This window comes from Mobula birostris, chromosome 4 (assembly GCF_030028105.1).
Source record: "Mobula birostris isolate sMobBir1 chromosome 4, sMobBir1.hap1, whole genome shotgun sequence".
NCBI lineage: Eukaryota > Metazoa > Chordata > Chondrichthyes > Myliobatiformes > Myliobatidae > Mobula > Mobula birostris.
The window spans coordinates 20,731,983-20,756,875 of record NC_092373.1 but is presented as its reverse complement, the minus strand read 5'-3'; the positions used below and the strand labels follow the sequence as shown (position 1 = coordinate 20,756,875).

Here is a 24,893-nt window from a genome sequence, read left to right as displayed (position 1 = left end):
ATCTTCCATCAGTCACGCGTAAGTGATGCCCACAATGTCATATATGCCGACCTCTAACTGTGCCTTAAGTTCATCTATCTTATTCCATATACTGTGCATTCAAATATAACACCTTCTCTTACTAGCCCTTCTTTCAGTTAGTCCTTACCAAGCGTCTCAGCCCAAAACATCGACTGTACTTCTTCCTAGAGATGCTGCCTAGCCTGCTGCGTTCACCAGCAACTTTTGTGTTGCTTGAGTCCTCTTTTTGTCACCATTTTTGATTTTCTCCTCTTTTTACATCGCAACTCATCTTATTGACTGCAATTTTGCCCTATCATCAGCTTGACCTATCAGCTAGCAGTCTCACTACACACTGCCTCTGTTTGTAAACCAACTGCCTTACCCTCAGGCTATCATTCCAGTTCCTAAACCCTGTCAAATTAGTTTAAACCCTCCTAAATAGCACTAGCAAACCCGCCTCAAGGATATTGGTTCCCCTCAGGTTCAGGTATAACCCATCCTTTTTGTACAGGCCGTACCTTCCCCAGAAGAGATACCTAGGATTCAGAAGCCTCACCACTGCCCCCCTGCACCAGTTTCTCAGCCACGCATTTATCTGCTATTCTTACCCTTACTGGTGCATGGCACAGGCAACATCCAGAGATTTCTACCCTGGAGGTCCTGCTTTCAACTTTCTAGCCTAACTTCCTAAACTTTCTCTTCAGGACCTCCTTGCCTTTCCTACCTCCATTGTTGTTGTCATCATGTACCAAGGTTTATGGTTGCTCACTCTCCCCCTTTAGAATGCCATGAACACGATCCGAGATATCCCTGACCTCGGCACCTGGGAGGTAACATACCATCCTCATGCCTCTATCGTGTTCATGGAATTTCATCTCTATTCTTCTAATTATGGAATCTCCTATTACCACTGCAGTCCCTTTCTCAGCTACAATGCAAGATTCAGTACCACAGATCTGGTCACTGCAGCTCCCCCAAGTAGGTCGTCCCCCTCAACAGTACCCAAAATGATATACTGATTATTAATGGGGATGGCCACACAGGTACTCTTGTATGGCCATCCTTTCCCCTTTCTTCTCCTGACTGTCAGCCAGTTACCTGTCTCCTGCAACCTAGGGGTGACTACCTCCCTGTAACTCATATCTCTTCCACAGTCTCCCATATGAGCCAAAAGTCATCAATTTGCAGTTCCAAGTCCTTAACATTTTCTCAGAGGAGCTGATGCTCCAAGCACCTGCTGCAAACGTGGTTATCATGGAGGCTGGAGGTCTCCCAGAATTCCCACATCTCTCACAAAGAACACAACACTGCCCTTGGAGTCACTCTCACTGCACTAACTGTGCCCTAACAGATGAGGAATAAAGACAAAGAAACTTACCAAATACTTACCTCGCCCAAGTCTGATGAGCCACAGCTTCCCCACTCTTAACACTGGCCCACTCCAACAATGGCTGTTCCACTTGCCCCTGCCTTATTTTTATTTGCCTTTGCTAATGAAACCTGCTCGCTGACTGGGTGCAGTTGAAACTCTGAAAACTGCTGCAAAGTGCTGCTTTTTAATTCTTCAATCACAGACCTGTGTGAAGTCGCTGAATCTTCTTGCATTCCCATTCACCGATTGGGGAGAATTCAAACTCAGATGGCATCAAATAAACTAATATGTTAAGTCATACAGAATGAAAAGTAAGGCCGAGGAACTGAAAGTCTTTGGTGTGAAGTCCAAATATCCATGAAGGTGACAATAGAGGTGTAGATAAGGTGGTGGAGGGGGCATAGAGACCAGTGAATGTTAGGGCAGGGAAGATATGGCACTAACGTAAGCATTAGTCAGGTCACAGCTGCAGTATTGTACATAGTTGACTATAGAAAGAATGTGATTCCAGAGGAGTGTGTGGAGATTTACCAGTTTTTTATCCACAATGAAGCATTTCAACTTGGGGGAAGAATATAGTCGTTACTACAGTCTGTAGTCCCCACCTGCCTTAAGTCGCCACAATAATACCCATACCAAAGAAAAGTACAGTGAACTGCCTTAATGACTATCGTCCAGTTGCTCTAACTCCTATCATCATGAAATGTTTTGAGAGACTCATACTGTCTTATATTAAGTCTGCCATACCTGCTGACCTTGATAAATACCAGTTTGCGTATTGTGCAAACAGATCGACAGAGGATGCAGTCATCACAGCTCTTCACACAGCCCTTACAAACCTGGATCAGGATAACACCTATGTAAGAATGCTGTTTGTGGACTACAGCCCAGCTTTTAATACAGTCATCCCCTACAAACTGGTGCAGAAATTGAGGAACCTGGGCCTTGGCAGTTCACTGTGCTCATGGATACTGGATTTTCTGAGTAACAGACCCCAAAGTGTCAGGATGGGAGAACACACATCATCTACTCTCATCCTGAACACCGGTACACCACAGGGGTGTGCTCTCAGCCCCATCCTCTATTCTCTTTTCACCCATGACTGCTCTACCATTCACTCCACCAACACCATTGTCAAATTTGCTGACGATACCACCCTAATAGGTATCATATCAGACTGTGATGAGACAGCCTATAGGGAGGAGGTACAGCATTTGACAGAATGGTGTTGTCATAATAACCTGGACTTGAACATCACAAAAACCAAGGAGCTGATAGTAGACTTCAGGAAATCAAAGCCCGTCGAGCACTCTGCTCTGCACATATACAGGAAAGAGGTGGAGAGAGTAGAGTGTTTCAAGTTCCTTGGCGTCCACATCTCGGCTGACCTCACCTGGATTGCCCATATCTCTTATCAGGTGGGGAAGGCCCAAGAGAGGCTCTACTTCCTAAGGAAGCTAAAGCATGCTCTCCTCCCTCATCACCCGCTGATCAACTTCTATCGGACAACTATAGAGAGCCTCCTGACGTATTGCTGTGCAGTGTGGGTTTGCCAGCTGCACAGAACAGAACAGGGAGGACTTGCAGTGGGTGGTGAGGGTAGCAGAGCGGGTTATTGGCACAACATTACCCTCCCTCAGAGACATTTATACTGGCAGACTTCAAAAGAAGGCTACTTGTATTTCAAAGGATCCCACTCATCCTGGACATCACCTGTTTTCCCCTCTACCTTCTGGGAAGAGATACAGAGCATTAAGGATGAAAACAAAGAGACTCCTTAACAGCTTCTACCCACAAGCAGTGAAATGTATAACACCCGCTTCCCTTCTCCTGCCCCCCTCCTAAGACGGCGGCAGCTAAATGCATCACACTTCCAGGAACGGCAGGTGTGCAATAGTCCTACCCCCCCCATCCATATACTATTAATTTTGGACTGCACTCCTGAGGTTTTAGAGTTTATTTTATGTGTATATTCTTTGTCATGCTGCAAAACGTTGAGCTGCTAACCTGTGTTTCATTGCTCCACAATAATAACAATAAAGATATTCTTCTTCTTCTTCTTAAATGTCCTTAGCTACTGGTAGTAAAAGTAATCAAAGAATATTTTCACCTGGAATTCAGTATCACCATCTTGGGGCAGTGGAGAGGCACACTCACAAAATTTCATTAATAGCTATATCACTGACAGTCCATAGTGAACGAAACCTGTGGTCTTGTAACACTAGAATGTGACCTTCCATCTCAGAACCAAGAATGCTATCCACTAATTAAATAAAGATAGTTCCTACTACAAAAGTGTGAAAATCTGCAGATGCTAGAAATCCAAGCAACACACACAAAATGCTGAGTTCCTCCGGCATTTTGTGTGTGTTGTATAGTTTCCACTTCACAGTCCTTAGCGTCTAGTCCCTTGTCCCAGACCATACTCCTTCAGGTATAATTTCGTCAGATAAACTTAAATAAGTTAAGGTGGGCCGGCAATACTCATTCTTAGCGCTATTACTCAATCAAAACTGTATATAAAGTTGATAGAACAGGGTTAAGATGGAACAAAATAGCAGGTCAGGCAAAAGTAGGGGGTTACCCAACATTTTGTGAGTGTTGCTTGGATTTCCAGCATCTGCAGAATTTCTCGTTAGGGAAAGATGGAGATTTATTTTCAACACCAACTCAAATATCCATTTTTGTACACATTTAATTTTATCTCCCAGACAATGCACCAAAAATAGATCAGTAGCGCGGTATGGGAACCTTATAGCAGTTATTTCGTTTGAAATACACATAAAGCAGACACTTATCCTCCAACTGGAAAGCTAATATCGGCCTCAACGCGTCACGTGACATTTTCCGCCCGTCGTTCTGGCTCTACCGTACTCTACTCTTATTTAAATATTAATATTAGGATGTTACCTTATACGTCTCTAACTTTCCTGCTTCGAATTTGCCACTAACTAACCGCAAACAAAAGAGGAACAAAATCCAGTACAACGCCCACCACCTCATCCCCTCAACAACTCCTGCCCGCACGGTGTCACTACGGAAGCTTATGCGTTACGTACCAGGAAATTATTAATTGGCTAATTTCAATAATGATTGACATCTATATTAACCAATCAAATATCTTAAGTCCTTCCCAAAACGCGATAACAATCAGATTTCTCTTAATTTTTCAAGTAAGTATCTCAGTGGATTTATTTTTACTCATTATTTAGCACAGACATTGAATCTGATTATAAAACAATTCGTGTTGTTGCTAGCCTCTTGATTGACAGCAAATATAACCAATAAACGATATACACAGTGACCAGGATAAACGCCAGGCTTGCCTTGACGGACATTTACGCAAACCAGTCAACAAAATATTCGGGTGTAACAAATGCTGGTAAGGAGGTGGCTGAATGTATCTCATCACAAGACTCTAGTTCATGTGATCAACGTTCTTCCTGTATTTCATCTTTAAATATAAAAAAAAATCATCTTTAATCCAATATTAGTTGAATCCAGTTGGAAAATTATTAACTGCGAGTTGTTGATATAGGCAAAAAAGGCGCAGTTACAGCTTAGAAACCCAATCTGACGCCAGAGATTCAAAATTCTCAGTGGTAATTCTAACAAATAATTTAAAGAACCAATTAAATTGTCTTCAGAATGAAAACGTTTTATTGTATGGTAAAAACATTACAAAAAAAGACCTCAACCACATCTGAGCAGGTCAAGCCACGTCTGTGGAAAGAGAAACCGAGTTAACATTTGGTATAGAGACACTCAGATTAGTAAATAGTTGAGACCAACAGTATTAATGAATTTAAGGGAATCTTGGTAACCCCATCATCGAAGAAAAGTGGGTGTGTCGTTAGCTAAAATTATGTGCCTCCAGTTCTGATTACGTCCCGATGCGGAGTATCGACAATTCCTCCTTCCCCTTCCCCCAGTTGCTGCTCGACCCTCTGAGTTCTTCCAGCTGTTTATATATTTTTTTGCTTTATATTCCAGAATCTCATTGTACCTCCAATTTCGTCTTGTCTGATTGTGAAGACAGACCGATTGGATATTAAGGGAATCGGGGACTAGGTGCTGCTGCGGAAAAGTGACGCTGTGTTGAAGGCCAGTCGTTATATTGTTTGAATCACGAAGGTCCGAATGATCGGTTCTGGGGTCACCTTCCTGTAACGGATCGATAATCTCTGCACCATCGACTCTTCCTTTGATTCGTTTCAGGCTGCTGCAGTCATTTTAATTATCTGACGTTTATATTTAGAAACATGATTTTAAAAAACATCTCTGAGAGCATAGCTTTACTGTTTATGGGAGTTCACCACAATTACATAGAGCAGTGACGGTAGTTTCTATGGTTCTATGATTGACTTCATTGATTGCAAACCTGCTGGGACTTCTAGAGGTCGTGAAAGGCACTGCAACAAAAAAAAACCTGTTTGATTGACGTCCCCTCTCCTCTTCCGATTGGCTTTCTATGTTCCCGGTTCCAATTGACTGAGGCGAGGGTGGGCGTGATCGGAATCACAATAGATGCGGAAGCCGCGCTGAAGTTGGAAACATTCCGATAGCAAGGAGTTGGGAGGAGAGCAGAGAAAGGAATCAAAACAGCAGGATTAAGAGCTGTAAGGAGTTAATGCACGATGCCAATGTGAATTTACAGGAAAACAAGGTCCTGTAACTCGGTTAGTTGCAAATATTAATGGTTTTAAATAAAAGTTCACATTGGAGATGTAACTAGAATACTATATAGAGTGCTAAGTGTTTTTAATCTCCAGAGGTTATGAAAGTGCGCTTGTCGGGTTGTTTTCTGAAAATGATTATAATAAATGACTAGTTTAATTTGATAATTTCACCTTGTGTGATCCTAGCAATTTAATGGGACACCTACCGCCCCTCGTCCCCTCTGCACCGAATCCGGATTTCGATGAAACGCATTGGAAATGGTGCGAGTATACAACTGCCATCCGTTTTCCTCCCAGTTCATCGTCCCGGTTGAGCACGAACCTGATACTTTCTGCAGTGGGAGAGATATTCTCTTCGTTATATCCGCTGGGTGTAAAGTAGAGACATTTAACCTTGTCCAGGGCGGATATGACTCCCTCTGCACGTTCGCCACTCTCGGGAAAGTCCAGAAAATAACATTCAGCGACATAGGTAAATGATGTTTCCACGTAAGTTCTATTGAAATGAAGTAAATGGCATTACTGGTACAGGCATTGCAAACCTTGTTCAAGGGCAGAAAAATGTAAAAATACAAAACTACAGCCATGTTTTGATTCTCTGGCAGTTATGTGGGTTGAAGGGACTACTTTAATAAGCAGCTTGCGAGCATTCAGTATGTTTTTTTTTCCCTCTCCTTTGAATCATCTGAACAATTTTACAGACCGACTACGAGTCAGGTCTCCGCCCGAATACTCTTTTCTATAAATGCCGCCTGGCCTGCAGAGTTCGTCCAGCTTTCTGTGTCTGTTGCTTGGATTTCCAGCATCTACAGATTTTCCCTTGTCAGTATTTCAATGAATCGCTTTGTATGGCTTGCAGATTTAATAATGTCGTTAACGGATGTCATTTGCATAATAAACACATTGTTGCGTGTTAGATGCACAGTTGAAGGGACTGCATAGTATTTGCATATTAAGTTGAATTTATTGCCACTGCGAAACCAAATGCGATTCAATTGTCTTTCGGTTTTTAATGTCTGACCTTCTTCACCTCAGGAGATTACCTTGCTGCAATCGAAGAGAAGAACAAGATTCTTTCCCTCCGTGTCTACTTAAACTGGAGAAGATGCCAAGCGAAGGGGTCCCCGCGAGTCAGCATCCGAATGGTGGGACATGCGTTGCAAGCCCCGTTTATTGGAGCACCCAAGGATCAAATGGAAATCATAGAAGTGCCCCTTTCGGAGCCCCCCATTTCCATTTGCTGCTGCCCTGTGAAGGGGGATCTAGTGGTTGGGTGTCAAAACAAAGTGGTGCTGTTCCGCTTGAAGGAAAGGATGGTGGACGGTGACAGTCGTGTGTTAGACTTCGAGCGATTCTTGATCGTGCACGTCCATCTGGATTTGCTGGAAGTGGCCTTCTGTCACGGATGTGTGGCCGTGGTGACGGACCTGGAAGTGCTGGTGCTGAAACTGGAGAACGCCCAACAAGAGGAGGGCAAGAGCCAGCCGGAGAACCCCCCGAAAATGGCGCTGGTCACCCCGGATGAAGGGGGAAACGAGCCTGCAGAAGGTTCGTAGTAAATTAATCAAACTACACAAATTATTTTCAACTTGTTATCCCAGCAGTAACAAATGTCCAGTCATGAACACTTTAACTTTGCAGACTCGGGTACATACGAAGCTCAGCTCTAAACATTGAATTAGAAGGGTGCAACCTCAAAATATAAACCGAAAGTTGTGGCCCCTATTGTGGGAGCAAAACATTTTAAGCTTCCCAATTCAAATAACAGATCAAATTCCTAATGTTCTGTGGGCAAATGTAAAATATCCCATACTTTTGAAGTTTATTACTCTTATTTACTATTGCTGATAGGTCCTTAGCATAGAACATACACTGGGAGAGGGCCTTCGGACCACAGTGTTGTGCTGAACCTGCTAAAAAGCAAATCGCAAACACCCAGACACTAATTCCTCCTACCTACACAGTGTACCTACACAGTGTACATATCCCTCCGTCTTCCTTACATCCATGTGCTTATCTAAACATCTCTTAACAGCCTCTACCACCATACCAGGAAGTGCATTCCAGGCATCCACCACACTCTGAGTAAAATAACTTGCCTCCACACCCCCCTTGAACCTATCCTCTCTAGAACCTATTCCCTCTCTCTCAATGCATGCCTTCTGGTATCAGACATGAAACAGATGCTCTCCGTCCTCACTATCTATGCCTCTCATAATCTTGTAAACCTCTATCAGATCTCCCCTCAGCTTCTGGCGCTCCAGAGAAAACAACTCAAGTTTATCCAGCCTCTTGTGATAGCATGTGCCCGCTAAACCAGGCAGCATAGTGCTAAACCTCTTCTGCACCTTCTCCAAAGCCCTAACATCCTTCCTACAGTGGAGTGCCCAGAAAGGTTTGCAATGCTCCAGATGTGGCCTAACCAGAGTTTAGTAAAGTTGCAAGGTAACCTCCCGACTTTTGAACTCAATGCCTCAATCAATAAAAGCAAACATTCCATAAGCCGCCTTAATCACTTTATCGACCTGTGTGGCCACTGTCAAGGAGCTATGAACATGGATCACAAGATCTCTCGGTTCAGCAACACTGTTGAGGATCGTGCCCTTAACTGTGTACTGTCGCTTTGCATTTGCCCTACCAAGGTGAAGCACCTCACATTTATCTGGGTTAAAAACCATATGCCATTTCTCTGCCCATATGTGCAACTAACCTATGTGCTGCTGTATTCTTTGCCAGTCTTCTACACTATCCACAACTTCACAATCGTGGTATCATCTCCAAATTTACTAACCCTCCCATCTACACTTTCTTCCAGCTCCTTTATATAAATTACAAACAGCGGAAGCCCCCATCACAGATCCCTGTGGAACACCACTAATTACAGACCTCCTGCTTGAATAAGTTCCTTCAACCACTACCCTCTGCCTTCCATGCACAAGCTAGCTCTGAATCCACACAGCTAATTCACCCTGGACCATGTACATCTTAATCTTCTGGATTAGCCACCCTTGAGGGTTTTTTTCATATGCCTTACCATGTAGACAACATCCACTGCCCTACCCTCATCAATCTCTCTCATCACCTTATCAAGTTTGTAAGACACAACTTTCCCTGCACAAAGCCGTGCCACCTGTCCCTAATTAGGCCATGGGTTTCCAAATGCTCAAATGTCCTAAGAATTTTCTCCAGCAATTTCCCTACAACTGACATGAGACTCACCAGTCTATAATTCCCAGGATTTCCATTGTTCTTCTCATAAATAGAAGTATAACATTAGCCACTCACCAGTCCTGTGGGACCTTATCTGGGGCTAGAGAGTGCACAAAGATGCTGGTCAAGGGCCCAGCAATCTCATCTCTTGCCTCCTTCAATAACCTGGGGCAAATCCCATCAGGCCCTGGGGACTTGTCCACATTAATACTTATTTGCAGGCTCAATACTTCCTCCTCCTTGACCTCTAAACACCCTAACATATTTATACACTCAGCACTGATCTGGTCCTCCATCATCTTTTCCTTGGTAAACACTGAAGCAAAGTTCTCATTAAGTACCTCACTCACATATACTGCATCCAAGCAAATACTTCCCCCACCCCTCTCCTTGAGTGGTCCCACCCTCGCCCTTGTTATCTTCTTGCTCTTGATGTATGTATAGAATACCTTGGGATTTACCTTAATCTGACTTGCCAAGGACATGTCATGGCCCTTCCAGGCTTGGCTAGTTCCCTTCTTTAGTTATTTTCTGGCTTCTATATACTCCTGTGCATTGTTTGATCCTGCCTTCTAAAGCTTTACATGCTTTTCCTTTTTTTTGTCCTGACTAAATTCATCACCTCTATGGACATCCACAATTCTCTTACTTTTCCATCCCCGTCCTTCCTTCTAACAGGAATATTGGTTAGCATTAGTTCATGTGAATGATTCCGGGAATGAAAGGGTTATCATAGCAGCAAATGAAGGCTGTGGGTCTGTACCCGATGGAATTTTGTAGAATGGGGGAAGGGGATTTCATTGAAATCTATAGAGCGTTGGAAGGCCTAGATATATTGGATGTAAAGATGTTTCCTTTGGTGGAGGAATCTTGGACCAGAGAGCACAGCCTTAAAATAGAGGGACCTCCATTTAGAACAGAGATGAGGAATTTCTTTAGCCAGAGGGTAGCAGATCTGTGGATTTTTTGCCACAGGTATTTAAGGTGGGGGTTGATAGGTTCTTGATTAGTCAGGGCATGAAAGGTTATGGAGAGAAGGCAGGAGAATGGGGTTAAGGGGGAAATGGATCAGCCATGAAGAAATGGAGGAGGAGACAAAATGGGCTGAATGGCTTCATTCTCCTCCTATGTCTTGTGGTTATTATCCCATTGCTCCTTGCAACTGGGAGCAAAGTTTTCCTTCTTTGCATCTTTGATGTAGAATCGTTTCTTTATATTAACAAAGCAAATTAACTCAAACTACTCTCAACAATGTTGAGGTGTTAAAATTGACATTCCTGAGAGCCTGGGAAATGAAGGGTGACTAGGTTTTTAATCAAGTCCTGACGAACAGGACTTTTGCAATGGGTGGTCATTCAATATGAACATAATTGATTGCAACTGAGAGGTCTCCTTTTTGTACTTGCCAAAAGAAAATTTTGCCAACACAGTCACGCATCTCAGATGATTAATTAGTAACTTAGTTTTCATTCTTGAAGCATGTACTGAGGCATAGTGGAAAAAATGTTTTGCACGTCATCCATACAGATCACTTGATCAAACAGTACATCGAGGTAGTACAAGGGAAGAGCAATAACAGAATGCAGAATAAAGTGTCAGAGTTACAGAGAAAGTGCAGTGTAGGCAGACGATAAGCTGCAAGACCATGTTGCTGTAGATGATGAGATCAAGAGTCCATCTTGTAGAAATGAACAATATTGTGAGCCAAACCCCAGCAAAATACACACTGGGGGAAGTGGTCCAAGTTACAAAGGAAGGGGTAAAGTACTTGTCAAAGTTTATTAACATGTGGACAAGTATGTTAATGCATGGGTGCAATGAAAACTTCATGGCCACAGCATCAGAAGGACGTAGCATCAAACAAGTGGCGTTCAAACTTCAAAGTAAACTTATTATCAAAGTACCTGTATGTCACCATATACCGCCCTGAGATTCATTTTCCTGCGGGCATACTCAGAAATCCATAGAATAGTAACTATAACAGGATCAATGAAAGATCAACCAGAGTGTAGAAGACAACAAACTATGCAAATGTAATACCCTGGTTTAAGGCCATGTTTTATTTTATTAATATAGTTATGCTGTTGGGTATTCTTTTCAAAGGTTTCAAAGGTACATTTACTGTCAGAGAAATGTATACAATATACACCCTGAAATGCTTTTCCTTCGCATCCATCGACGAAAACAGAGGAGTGCCCCAAAGAATGAACGACAGTTAAATGTTAAACCCCAAAGTCCCCCCCCCAGCTCCCCTCCCTCACACGCATAAGCGGCAGCAAGCACAATCCCCCCTCCCCCCCACCAGCAAAAAAAAAGCATTGGCACCCGTCACCGAGCACTCAAGCGTGCAGCGAAAGCAACAGTAAAGACACAGACTTGCAGTACTGCAAAGTCTACACTGTTCACCCAGCATTTGACATACCACAGGATCTCTCTCTCTCTCCCGAATAAAGGAGAAAGAGGTGTCTCCATTTCACAGCAAGAGGGGGAGACATAATAAACAACTCACTGGTCTACAATGTTAAAAACTCGATGGCATCACTTTTTTCAAGCTCTGTGCCCAAAGATCCCAGGTCTCTGGGCACACAGCCAAAGATGTTCCAGCTCTCACGATACACCCGTCTGGGACACCGACCTTTGATCTGCCTGTCTCCAGAGCCCTGAGATCCTAAGCCTGTAAAGCCAAGCCGGACTCTTAGGCCGAGCCCTTTGCGTACCGAACAACGGCCAGTTATGAAACCCCGAGAGTGGGTCCCATTCCCATAAAAAACTGTAGTCAGCGTGTAACTCCAGGTCAGGGTCTTCAAAAGAACCCTGAAAGGGGAAAATAGAGATATTAAAAATGGAAATAGCGCTGTTTCTAAAGATGCAAGCAAAGGAGTTGCCATTTAGCGCCATCGTCACTTTGCTCTGCCTCCAAATTTATTCTCTCAAAATGCAATGTGTTCCATTAGTTACATTATACAATAGAGTATTTCTTTTTTTTTGCTGTTTAAAATATTCAGTTGATTAAGTTAAGCATGTTGAATTAGCCAATAAGATTTTGTGTTGCCGCCTTGTTTGGAGAGAGTGAGGGAAAAGAATGGGGGAGCCATTTTCTAGACAGCGCGTGATCAAAGAAGGAGAAAGGAAATGGACAACGAACATCGAGAAGGACATAGTGAAACACTCATAGACACTGTCCTTCCAAATTGGAAAATCCCCATGCAGACAAAGGTCTCACAGAGAATGTACAGATAACTTTCAGTTAGCTAGTTAGAACACGACGTAGTGGAAGGTCCGATGTTTTGTTTTCCTTGGATGTTGCGTAAATACTTATTTCCTGGGACAGACTCATCAGCGCAAAACCGTTTCTGTACCATGGGTAAACAAAGTGGAGTAAACTGAATTGATTATGCAACAATGAGCTCCAACGATCACATGCACAATACAGGGTATTATTTATATATATGATGGTCCTTTTCTTTATTTTGTATTATATTTATTATAGTTAAAATTTTTGTTAATAGATTTTCAATCTAAATTTATACTGGTGTGAGTTAAATTGTTTCCTGACAAACGATGCATTTGCATGGGCGTGTCAGTGTTCATAGAGTAACTGCCTTTGTTTTCCCTTTAAAGGAACATTCAAACTTTCATGTTTGTATTTACCTCAGTCATATTTACCATTGACGTGATTGTTTACTGGAAATTACCTTTACATTGTTATTTCCATGCATTGTTGAGTATTGTTGCTGTTAGGTTGAATTCACGTAATAGTTAACCCATTTCAAGCCTACAGTGAGAGGGTTACACAAATATAAATAGCAATAAATAATGAGAACAAGATAGGGTCCTGAAAGTGAGTTCGGTGGTTGTGGGAACATCTGAGTGGATGGGCAAGTGAGTGTAGTTATCGCCTTCTGTTCAAGAGCCTGATGGTTGAGGGGTAGTAACCGTTCTTGAACCTGGTGGTGCGAATCCTGAAGCACCTGTACCTTCCACCTGATGGCAGCGGTGAGAAAGGAGCATGGCCTGGATGGTGTGGATCTCAAGAAAAACATAAATTTAACACACATTTGGATAGTATGGCATGACAAAAAGTATCAGCCTTCTCCCTTGTTCACCCAGACATGGAGCAAGTGAGCTTCTAGGGTGCAGAACTCCGTTAGAAAAGTTTGTACAAATGTACATAGCTGGGGGGGGGGGGTCTTAAGTGTGTGGAAGATAATCTGGATCAACCATTACAACATTTACTCAAAACTTTTAATTATGTGGTGGTAGCGGAGTTAGTACTTCTCTCTTTCCCTCAGATGGGCATAATAGCCTAAAACAACATTTGAAGAGCAGGGGACTTGTCATTTGTGTCCTGACCTGTATTTATTCATTAGAGAATGGTTGGAGCACTGTGTGATGGTCAGATTGTTTTTCTGCTCCCCATGTTGCAACAGTGTCTTTAAAAGTAGTTCATTATTATAATGTGTCATTAAAAACTTTGGATTAAAATTTCATAAGTGAGACACTTTGTTTTTATGGCTTTATGCTAATGTAAATCACTTGTGCTTGGTGGCCAAGACAATTGCATTAATTCTGTGTCAAATTCCACCACTTGACATTTAACTGATAATGGATCCAATGGTGAATCATGCTTTCAGTTATATTTAAGGCCCAATCTAAATTGCAGTATCAGTTCATTACTGCAATAAGCCAGATTTGATAACCCACTGCCTGCTCTTGAGATCTGTCTTGGCTCACTATCTACCCACCCATTTTTTTTTTCAGACCCCATGCTCACTGGTTTCTGTAACAACCCATCTGAAGTATTGAGTTCAGGAGTTGTGATGTTGCGTTGAGTACAGAAGTTGGGACGTTATGTTGAAGTTGGTGAGGCCAAATTTGGAGTATTGTGTGCAGTTCTGGTCGCCTACCAACAGGAACAATATCAATAAGATTGAAAGAATGCAGAGAAAATTTACAAGGATGTTGCTGGGATTTAAGGCCCTGAGTTATAGGGAAAGGTTAGATAAGTTAGAATTTATATCCCTGGAACATAGGAGAATATTTGATGGAAGCATATAGACTTGAGTGGTATAGATCAGGTAAATGAAGCTTGCTTTTTCCATTGAGATTAGAGTTTGGGGTCATGGGTTAAGGGTGAAAGGTGAAATGTTTAAGGAGAGCATGACGGGGTGCTTCACTCTGAAGGTGTATAATGAGATGACGGCTGAAGTGGTGGATGCGGATTTGATTTCAACGTTTAGAAGAAATTTGGATAAGTACATGGATGGGAGAGATCTAGAGGGCTATGTTCCAGGTGCAGGTTAATGGGATAGGCAGAATAATTAGGTATGGACTAGAAGGGCCAAAGGGCCTGTTTCTGTGTGTGTGTGTGTAGTGCTTTGTGACTAATTAAACTAAATCAACTACATTCTCAGATTGGATCTGTGAATTGTTTAAATATCATTAGAAAGTATGAAAGACTTTTATGCAATTTATTTATTCCCCAGAAAAGCATACACCTAAATTTTGCAAGTACAGTCTAGCAACAATGAAACATTACTTCTCTGCAGTTTTTTGTTTTGTCAACCCCTGAACTGTAATTTATTTTTTTGCTTGGAGCTCCCTGCAGTTTAGACAGGCCCTTGCTGATGACTCAGTTTTTTTGCACCAGATGCTTGTGGAACTTTGTGGTTCTCTGTTCAACTTCCCCCCCAGGGCATTGTCTGGGGAATTGGGTCTTGTTCTGAACTGTGTCTGTCACTGGGCACTCAGAACTATTGTGCTTTTAATACACTGTCATTGCTGTAATGGGTACTTCATTGTCCCCCACCCCCACCCAACTGCTCTCAGAGACTTCAGCCTTGATTCTCAACAACTGAGCACCTTCCGCCATAACACACCTGTTTGCCTATCTTCCAGTAATTTCCTCCTCCCTCTTTCACCATTCTCATTCCTCTTTTCCCCCCCTCACCTCATTTCCTTATCACCTCACTCTGGTGCTCCTCCCCCATTCATTTCTTCAACTCCCTCAACAGATTCCCCCTTCTCAAACCCTTTCACCTATCGGCTGTTTACTTTGTGTCTCTCGCTGTCTCACCTGCCACCTTGTACTACTTCCTCCCCTCCCCCCACCTTCCTGCTCTAACTTCTTCTTTTAGAGCCCTGATGAAGGGTCTCAGCCCGAAACATCGACTGTTACACTTTTCCACAGATGCCGCATAGCCTGCTGAATTCCTCCAGCGTGTGTGTGTGTGTGTGTGTTGTTGGCCTATCTTCCACGATATTTTTGTACATTCGACAATAGCTCAGCACATAAGTTACACTTATAAAGACCAATTCAGGAATGCCCGCCAACTTGATCTTCGGTATTATTAAATTTTGCAGTCTGGGTCCTGTGGCTGGAAATGTTAGAATGTGTGCCCCAACTTGTAGCTTCTCTATCCCTTTATCAATGACTTTCTTGACTTGCAGTTAATGAAACGCATCATATAACCATATAACAATTACAGCACGGAAATAGGCCATCTCGGCCCTTCTAGTCCATGCCGAACTCTTAACCTATCCTAGTCCCACCGACCTGCACTCAGCCCATAACCCTCCATTCCTTTCCTGTCCATATACCTATCCAATTTAACATTAAATGACAACATTGAACCTGCCTCAACCTAAATCCGCATCTCTCTCGTAAAGGCAAGAACAAGGTGGTGCAGAAGAAGGTGTTGAGCACACTGGCCTTCATTAGTCTGGGTACTGAGTACAGGAGATGGGACGTTGCAGTTGTGAAGGACAGTAGTGAAGTTATACCTGGATTGTCATGAAAGATTTGGCCACTGTGTGATAGGAATGATGTCATTAAGCAGGAAGGAGTGCAAAGAAGATTCACAAGATATTGCCAGGATCGGGTCTGAGTTTTAGGAGAGGTTGGGCAGTCTGGGTAGGACTTTATACCCTGGAGAGCAGGAGACTGAGGAGTGACCTTGGAGGTGTATAACATCAGAGGGATATAGATAGGAAAATGCACGCAGTCATTTCCCCAGAGTGAGGGAATTCCAAACAAAAACCTAGAAAGCATAGGTTCAAGGTGTTGCGGGGTGGGGGGGGGGGGGGGAGGAGGTTAACAGGACCTGAGAGGAAACTTCTTTACACAGAGTGTGGTGTATACATGGAACAAGTTGCCAGAGAAGTGGTCAAAGCAAGTACAAGAATAATGTTTAAAACACACTTGACAGGTGCATGGATAGGGCAAGGGTCTAAAGCAAGGATTCCTAACCCGGGGTCCATGGACCCCTTCTTAATGGTATTGGTCCATGGCATAAAAAGGTCGGGACAGGTTGGCTGGTGCATAGTGAGATCAGCGCCGGGCTCGAGAACAGAGGTTCCCGAGTTCGATCCAGTGACAGACCGCTCCCGAGCGTGCTCTCCATCCGTGCGGGTGATGTCGAGCTCATAGCTCGACCTCGTAAAAAAAGCACTGCCACCTCCAGTTTAAATTCCATGTGGAATATTGTGGAGGATCAAATACCCAAACCATACAAAACTGCTGATTTAGAGGGTGTAAGCTAAATGCAGGCAAATAGCACAAACTTTGGTCAGCATTCTGGTTCAGCCAAAGGCCTGTTCTTTGAGCTGTATTGAGCTAACTGTATAACAATGGGCAGGACCATTATTATTAGAAAGCGTCATCTACTGTTGGTTTAGAGCTTCTGTAAGTGCTATGTTGTCAGGCACTTTTGTTTAGAGTGTAGCATTGACACAGAACATTAGAGAGATGGAAGCATTATCTGCAGTGTCTCTGGCGCAAACTTTGCCAACCAATCTTTGGCTTTGTGCGTTTCTTTCAGAAGCACCTCTGAGCCAAGAGCAGGATGATTTTGTCCTCTTCAAGGCTCTTTGGAACTGCTTGGTGAAGATGCTTCAGGATCGGGAGTGTCGATCAGTTTGGAATGGACCGGTGTGGAGGCTTTGAACGCTGAGCTGCAGGATAGTTTACATCTTCGGCAAGTTCTCTATCGGTAAGGCGGGGTGATCTTGTGATCTGCTGACTTGTGTGGAGGGTTTGTTTTGTTTCCTTGTCCAATGGTCCATATTCAAGATGTTTTTTGTCATCATTCAGTACGTGAGTGCAAAGGAGAACGAAGTGATGCAGCAGAAAAAGCACAGACAATAAGCATAAAGAACACAACAAAACTAAATATTAATATAAAAGCAATCTTAAGAATGCATTGTACAAGTAACCACTGTATACAAAGACTGATTGTATGTACGTAAAGTGATGCTAGTGATGTGTATGTAGTGTTGGTGGTTGGGTGGGTTAATGGTAGGGGTGTTGATCAGCCTGACGGCTCGGCAAAAGTAACTGTTTTTGATTCTCGTGATCCTGGTCTGGACACTGTGTAGCCTCCTCTCTAAAAGGAGTGGGCCAAACAGTCCATTGGCAGAGACTTCTACACTGGGAGGATTCACAGCGATTCACCTCAGTTATTAGGGTTCCCTTGCCTGCCCCCCCCCCCCCAGGTTTTATTAATCTTATCATGACGTTGCCATCCTCTGTTTTTGCAACCCCTTGTGGTCCTGGTGAAATATCTATAACACTTGCGTAATTGTGATCAGTTTGCAGTTAGTGCCTGTGTTGTCAGCTTGGTCATAGTTTGCAATTTTCTTCCTCGACTTATTTTTCTTCCCCTTCACTTGGTTTGATCTCTTTCTCTCGGTCTCGCTCTCATTCTCCATTGTGGAGCTTCGCAATTTTTTTCCTCAAATACTAAAAATACTAGGCAAAGTGACAGAACGATTGCTGTTATAATGAGTCTGCTACCTGGGGAGAGGTTAGGTTGACTAAGTTTGTTAACTTTCTAGAAAGAAAGCCATTCATGCAATTTTCTGTTATGCAAATACTTGTCAAAATTGGCAAAGTTTGTTGTTTTGCACTTTTATGTTCATTCAGTTATTTTTTCCCTCGTGCGAATTCCATAAGGGAACTTTCATTTCGTACCTCAAAACAGTTTTTGGGAGTAACTTTGACTGAACTGTTGTATCATTGGGTTGGGGGGAGGTGCATTGTATTCTGATTGGTTGAGATGTGTTGGATACGGGAAGAATGTTCCCTTTGGCAGGGATCTCACATGAGGTGTCAGCATCTCACAGGATAGGCAATTCAGTACTGGGATGAAGAGGAATTTTTTTTCATGCAGAAGTTGATGGACATTGAACAGTACAGCACAGGAACAGACCTCTCCGCTCACAGTGTTGTGCTGAACGAAATAGTACAGTTGGGCATTTGATTACTAATTTAATCCTTTCTGCCTACACAATGTCCACATCCCTTTTTTTTTCTCATATTCATGTGCCTAGCTAAACATCCCTTAAAAATCCCCAAAGTATCTGCCTCTACCACTGACCCAGACACCCACCACTCTGTCTTTTCAAAAAAAACTTGCCTCTCACATCTCCTTTATAATTATCCTCTCTCACCTTAAGTTCATGCCCTCTGGTATTAGACATTTCAACCCTGGGAAAAAGATACTGTCTGTCCACTCTATCTATTCCTCTCATGAACTAGTAAATCTCTACCCAATCTCACCTCGGCCGCCACTGCTCCAGAAAAGAAACAAACCAAGCTTGTCTGAACTTCCATTATAGCACATGGCCTTTAATCCAGGCAGCATCCTGGTAAACCTTTGCTGCATCCTTCACAAAACTATCCTATAATGGGGAGATCAGAAATGTATGCAATACTCCAGATGTGACCTAACAAGAGATTTATAAAGCTGCAGCATAAATTCCTGAATTTTGAACTCATGCCTCGACTAATAAAGGTAAATATGCCATAAGCCGCCTTAACCACCCTATCAATCTGTGTAGCCACTTTCAGGAAGCTATGAACTTGAACCCTGCGATCCCTCTGCTCATAAACACTGTTAAGGGTCTTGCCCTTAACAGTGTACTGTCTCTTAACATTTGACCTACCAAGGTGCAACATTTCACATTTGGCCGGGTTAAACTCCATCTGACATACATCCCGCTGTATTATTTGCCAGTCATCAATGCTATTCACAACAACCTCTTCCCACCCCGCCACATGCATCTCATAACTACCTCAACTATACCTCTCCCCACCCCGCCATATGCAAAAATGCCATTCCCTATTCCCAGTTCCTCCGTCTCTGCCGCATCTGCTCCGAGGATGAGGTTTTCCGTTCTAGGACATCTCACATGTCCTCTTTCTTTAAGGATGGGCCCTCACCCCATCCTCCCACAACCACAACAGGGACAGAGTTCCCTTTGTCCTCACCTACCACCCCACTAGCCTCCGGATCCCACACATTATCCTCCGCAACTTCCGCCACCTTCAACAGGACCCGACCACTAAGCACATCTTTCCCTCTCCACCTCTCTCTGCCTTCTGCAGGGATTGGTCCCTCCGCGACTCCCTGGTCCACACATCCCTCCCCACGGATCTCCCACCTGGCAGTTATCCCTGTAAGTGCAAGTGCTACACCTCATCCCTGTGGCTAGAGAGCAATCAAGGCCCCAGCAATTTCTTGACTTACCTCTTTCAGTAGCCTGAGGTATATCCCATCATGCTCTGGGTACTTATCCACCTTAGTGACCTTTAAGGGAGCCAACACTGTTTCCTCCTTTACTTCGAAATTGCCCAGTTTATTAATAATTTGGGCACTGATTTCCCTGACTTCCTTCTTGGTAAATAATGATGTGAAGTACTCATTAAGGACCTCACTTAAATTCTTCGCATCCAAGCAAACGTTTCCACACCCCCCCACCCCCCCCAACCCTGAGTGGTCCCACCCTCTCCCTAATTATGTCTGTATGGAATGCCTTGGGATTCTCCTTAATTCTACTTGCCAAGGACTTTTCACGGCCCCTCCTGGCTTTCCTAATTCACTTCTTGAGTTCTTTTATAGCTTTTTTGTAATCCTATGGAATTCATAATCTCAGAGGCCTGTCCAAGTTGAGTCAATAAATATATTTAAGCAGATGAGTAAATATCTTTGACAAGGGGGGGTTACGGGGAGTGCAACAAATCAGACATTGGAGGAACTCCGCTGATCAGGCAGCATCTGTTGAAGGGAATTTCGACAGGCCATATTCCAGGTGGGAAGCCTTCAGTTGGACCAATAGATCAGGGGTCCCCAACCTCTTTTGCATTGCAGACCTGTTTAATATTGACAGTATTCTTGAGGACCGGCTGACCGTGGGGGGCGGGGGTGTTCAGGTAGGGTTAAACTCACCTCAACATGTCCTTTACAGTTAGGGTTGCCAACTTTCTCACTCCCAAACAAGGGGCAAAAGTGTCAGTCAAATCCCAGGACACTTGTGTTTACCCCAGGAAAGACTACTATGACCATGAAGCCTTGCGTGGGCACCTGTGTGTGCATGCGTGACGTGCACATATGGGATGTGCGCATACACGTACGTACCAATTTTTTTTCCCCACAAATCGGTTTTGGCTTAATCTTCCTGACTATACTGTACATACATTATTTCTACTTTATATAGGCAATGTATTTATCATATCATTCCTGCTTTTACTATATGTTAGTGTTATTTTATGTGTTCTTTGGTATGATTTGGTAGGTTATTTTTTGGGTCTGGGAATGCTCAAAAATTTTTCCCATATAAATTAATGGTAATTGCTTCTTCACTTTACGCCATTTCGGCACAAACAGTTTCATAGGAACGCTCTACCTTAGCGGGGGAAATAAGGGACAAGGGCGGTCCCGTATGGGATAAACCAATTTAGCCCAATATACGGGATGTCCTGGCAAATACGGGACAGTTGGCAGCCCTATGTCAAGTTCACAGTGCGTGACAGGGAATGAGGAAAGGTGCAGCTGACTCATATCGGTTCCTCGCGGCCCAGTAGCACATGCTTTGCGGCCCGGTGGTTGGGGACAGCTGCAATAGATAGATGGGAGATGGCCAGTATAAAGTGGTGTGATAAGTGGATCCAGGTGAGGAGGGTAAATAGGGAGGAGGTTGAGTGGCAATAGTGATGAGGTTGGAAGGTGATAATTGGAGGCAACTAAAGGCTGCAGATTATGGAAAATCTGATGGGGAAGGAAGATTGAGCATGGGATTAGATAAAGGAAGGTGCGATGGGAAGAAGGGAGCCAGTGGAAAGAGAAGGGAGAAAGTAAAAGCAGGAATCTGGTGTTGAGATAAAGGATAAGCCATGATAGGTTCAAAAGGCTGGTGGACCTACTGTTGTTCCTGTTTTCTGACCGACGGGTACTAGGTTTACCATTAGCTGTGGTAAGTGCTGTGTGGTTTTAAATTAACTATTCAGATTTTAAATTGATTGTTTCAAACCGTGAATCTACTTTACCTGACAAGTAGTTTTTCTTGACTTAAATAAATCCTAATGCTGGTCCAAATGGACAATTCTTCCTCACCACGTTGCTGCAAATTGAAACAGTCAACGGTCCGAATGGCCTAATTTCTGCTCATGTATCTGATGATTGTCTGATGTACTGGAAGAGAACAGTATGAAGTTTTGTTTAAATTACTGCTGGGTGGCCTGTTCACCCATTCCCTTGAGATTAAGACAGAACTAAAACCAGAAAACAAGGATTAGAGTTGGGCCTTTCAGCCCATTGAGTCTGCTCTGCTATTCCATTATAGTTGATTTATTATCCCTCTCAACCCCATTCTCCTCCCTTCTCCCCTTAACCTTTGACACCCTTACTAATCAAGAGCCTATCAAGTTCTTGGCTTGGCTTCCATAGCCTCTGTGGCAATGAATCCCACCTTTGGCTAAAGCAATTCCTTCTCATCTCTGATCTAAGAAAAAGTCCTTTTATTCTGAAGCTGTGCTCCCGAGTATAGGAAACATCCTCTCCTCGTTTATTAATCAAGGTCTTTCAGTATTCGATAGTTTTGAGTGAGATTCCACCTCCTCCCCCCCCCCCCATTCCAAACTCAAGCAAGAACAGGCCCAGAGTCATCAAACACTCCTCGTGCATCAATCTTTCCATCCCCAGATTATTCTCATGAACTCAAAGGTCATTATTGTTCAGTTTCGGTGTATTGCGTCCAGGAGCAGTGGGACACGGGTTTAGATTTTGGGGTCAGTGATTACCCGATTATGATCCGCAGTCTGAAATAAGAACCTCACTACAGAGAGTTGCTGGGTCTTTGTTAACTATAATAGGTTTTTGGTAATCCCCTCCAGTACATCTGGTTCCCCTTCTGTTGACTATGGATGGTACCACTAAAGGGAAGCTGAAGGAAATGATCCACTGGGTGATACCACACTCACGATGCTGACATCACTGTTGTTGTCTCTTATCCAATTATACAGGAACTAGTTGGAATCACTTTGAGTCATCCCCTTGCCAAAAGTGAACAGTGTTCTGTGCTCAAACCCAACACAAAAATCTACCTCCTATCATTAGCAAGTGTTTGTATAGAGTAAATGAGGGGGAATATTTCCCCTTGCAAAATGGGTCACAACCAGGGGAATGGAAATGGTGGGGGGGGATGAAGATGGCTATCATGCAAAGGTTGTTTTATTCTGGAACTGATAATGGAAACTGATTCAATGATGATGTTTGTAATTCTTAAAATGGGAACACCGCACGGCTTCTGTGCTGCATGCTCTTATGAATTGTGCTTTTGTTAGTTTAATTCTCTTTTTCCCAAATGCTCCCATTTAAATCTCACTAATTCACTTCATTCCAGTTTAAAGCTTAATTAAATCATTCAGCTGTATGCCACTCACAGCCAAAACAGGTTGTGTTGATTTGCTCTCCAATCTTGGCAATCCATTTGCCAACGTTTTGTCACTGTACAAGCAGACATCATCAGTGCGCTGTTCAACTGAGTGTCCTCGGAATGCTTGGCCTTTATATACCTCTCAATCAGTTGATTGGTGGTCATTACAGAAACTCAATTGTGACCAATTCAATTGTCAACAACTCAACCTAACCAGCAACCACCCAAGCTTCTCATTTTCTGACTTATTTCCAACAGCCAAAACAACAAACCTTTCAGCAAACCATGATGCCACAGTTGCATTACACAGTTCTGATTTTTGTTATGTTGAATGTTTAGCAATTGAAAGATCAATTTTAATTTGATTTTTTCCCCCTTATTCCAAGGCGTTTTGCACCAGATTTATCCCATATTTACTTGGAAGAGAAAACATCACTGCACTCCTTACAGCTGCTCCCAATATTTTCTGCAGGTACTGTAACATAGAATGCATCGTAGGTTACATGGTTGGCACAACACTGTGGGCTGAAGGGCCTGTAATGTGTGGAAATTTCTACGTTCTATGTATGTTCATTGTATGGTGTTTGCTTTCCTGCAGGAGCCTAGATTTATGCAGAAGTTTCAGCCTCAAATCTACACTCAGAAGGGATGGGGTTTGAGAGGTGGTTCAGGGTAGCGAGTGAATCCACAGCCTTTTGACTCTGGTGGACATTTCTGTGAATCGAGTTGTGTGTGGTCCTGTCAGATGGGGAAGGAAAAGAAGGAAGTCTTGAAGCTGACTACTTTGCTCATTGCTCCGTGCAAATTCACAGCACAAGTCAAGCAGAACCAGAAGGATCTCTTTGCAAAAGAATCCGTAATCAACCAAACAGAGCACTTCACCTTTTGACATGTGTTTCCTAGTAATTTTGGCCATTTCCTTTAGGTTTATGATCTTATAATGTTTAGCTTCCTCCCGGATTGTGCTTCCCCTTCCAACTACTGCAGGTGAGTTCTTCTGCATACATTTCTCTCAATCACTCCCTACACAAGCGGCACAGTAGTGTAGTGGTTAGCGCTACGCTTTACAGTACCAGTGACCCAGGTTCAATTCCCACCACTGCCTTTAAAGAATTAATACAGTCTTCCCTTGACTGTGTGTAGGTTTCCTCCCACAGTCCAAAGACATACCAGTTGGTAGGTTAATTGGTCATTGCAAATTGTCCCGTGATTAGGCTATGATTAAATTGGGGTGGCTGGGTGGTGCGGCTCGACAGGGCCAAAAGGGCCTACTCCCTGCTGTATCTCAATAAATAAATCCCTTGCCCCTTCCAACGCAGTTAATCCCCCATGCAATTCCAACTTCTTGAAGACAATTGCACCCTGCCTTCCGCTTAATGGGCTCGGACTCATCTGACAGACTCGATCCAGCCAACAAGGTATGGGCAAAGCCAAGAAACGAAGTCTAGTTAGAAGCTGATTTTAAAGGAGAGGGAAAGCAGAATGATGTAAAACAAATCAGATGATGTTTAAGTACAAGTAGTGTGATTGAAGGTTGCAAATATTAACCAAATCATCACAACAGAGTAAATGAGAAACAGGAGAAATAGAAAACCAGAAATGGATCTACAAAAAAAAACGAGAAGGCACAAAGGAATTTGGGCTTCATAATCAAAGAGGTACAAGGGTGGAAATGGCTAGTACATTTCCTGGCTAGTGGATGGAGCAACGTATAGAGGGATGTCAGAGGTAAGTTCTTTTTTAACAAGAGGAGTGATGGGTGCGTGGAATGCCCCACCAGGGGTGGTGGTTGAGGCAGGTGCATTAGGAGCACTTAGGAAATTCTTAGGTGGGTACATGGATGAAAGAAAAATGGAGGGCCATGTCGAGGGAAGAGTGTGATAGATCATGGTGTAGATTGAAAGGTCAGTACAGCA

At 43.3% G+C, this 24,893-nt stretch overlaps 2 protein-coding genes across 7 annotated transcripts in view; one reads left to right on the top strand and one right to left on the bottom strand.

Annotated features, from left to right (window-relative positions):
- LOC140196202 (transmembrane protein 145-like) overlaps positions 1–4,383 on the bottom strand; it is a 57,445-nt gene extending 53,062 nt beyond the window's left edge. For all 6 annotated transcript variants that reach the window (XM_072254993.1, XM_072254997.1, XM_072254995.1 and 3 more), the window contains exon 1: positions 4,286–4,383. In XM_072254993.1, coding sequence (XP_072111094.1) covers positions 4,286–4,378 — 93 coding nt within the window. In that variant the 5' untranslated portion in view covers positions 4,379–4,383. The remainder of the gene's footprint in view (positions 1–4,285) is intronic.
- A 305-nt stretch (positions 4,384–4,688) lies between these two features.
- hps3 (HPS3 biogenesis of lysosomal organelles complex 2 subunit 1) overlaps positions 4,689–24,893 on the top strand; it is a 74,760-nt gene continuing 54,555 nt past the window's right edge. The window contains 7 exon segments of the mRNA XM_072254992.1: positions 4,689–4,757; positions 5,369–6,054; positions 6,241–6,526; positions 7,090–7,602; positions 17,085–17,123; positions 17,126–17,255; positions 23,364–23,449. Of these exon segments, the coding sequence (XP_072111093.1) occupies positions 6,313–6,526; positions 7,090–7,602; positions 17,085–17,123; positions 17,126–17,255; positions 23,364–23,449 (982 nt within the window). The 5' untranslated portion in view covers positions 4,689–4,757; positions 5,369–6,054; positions 6,241–6,312.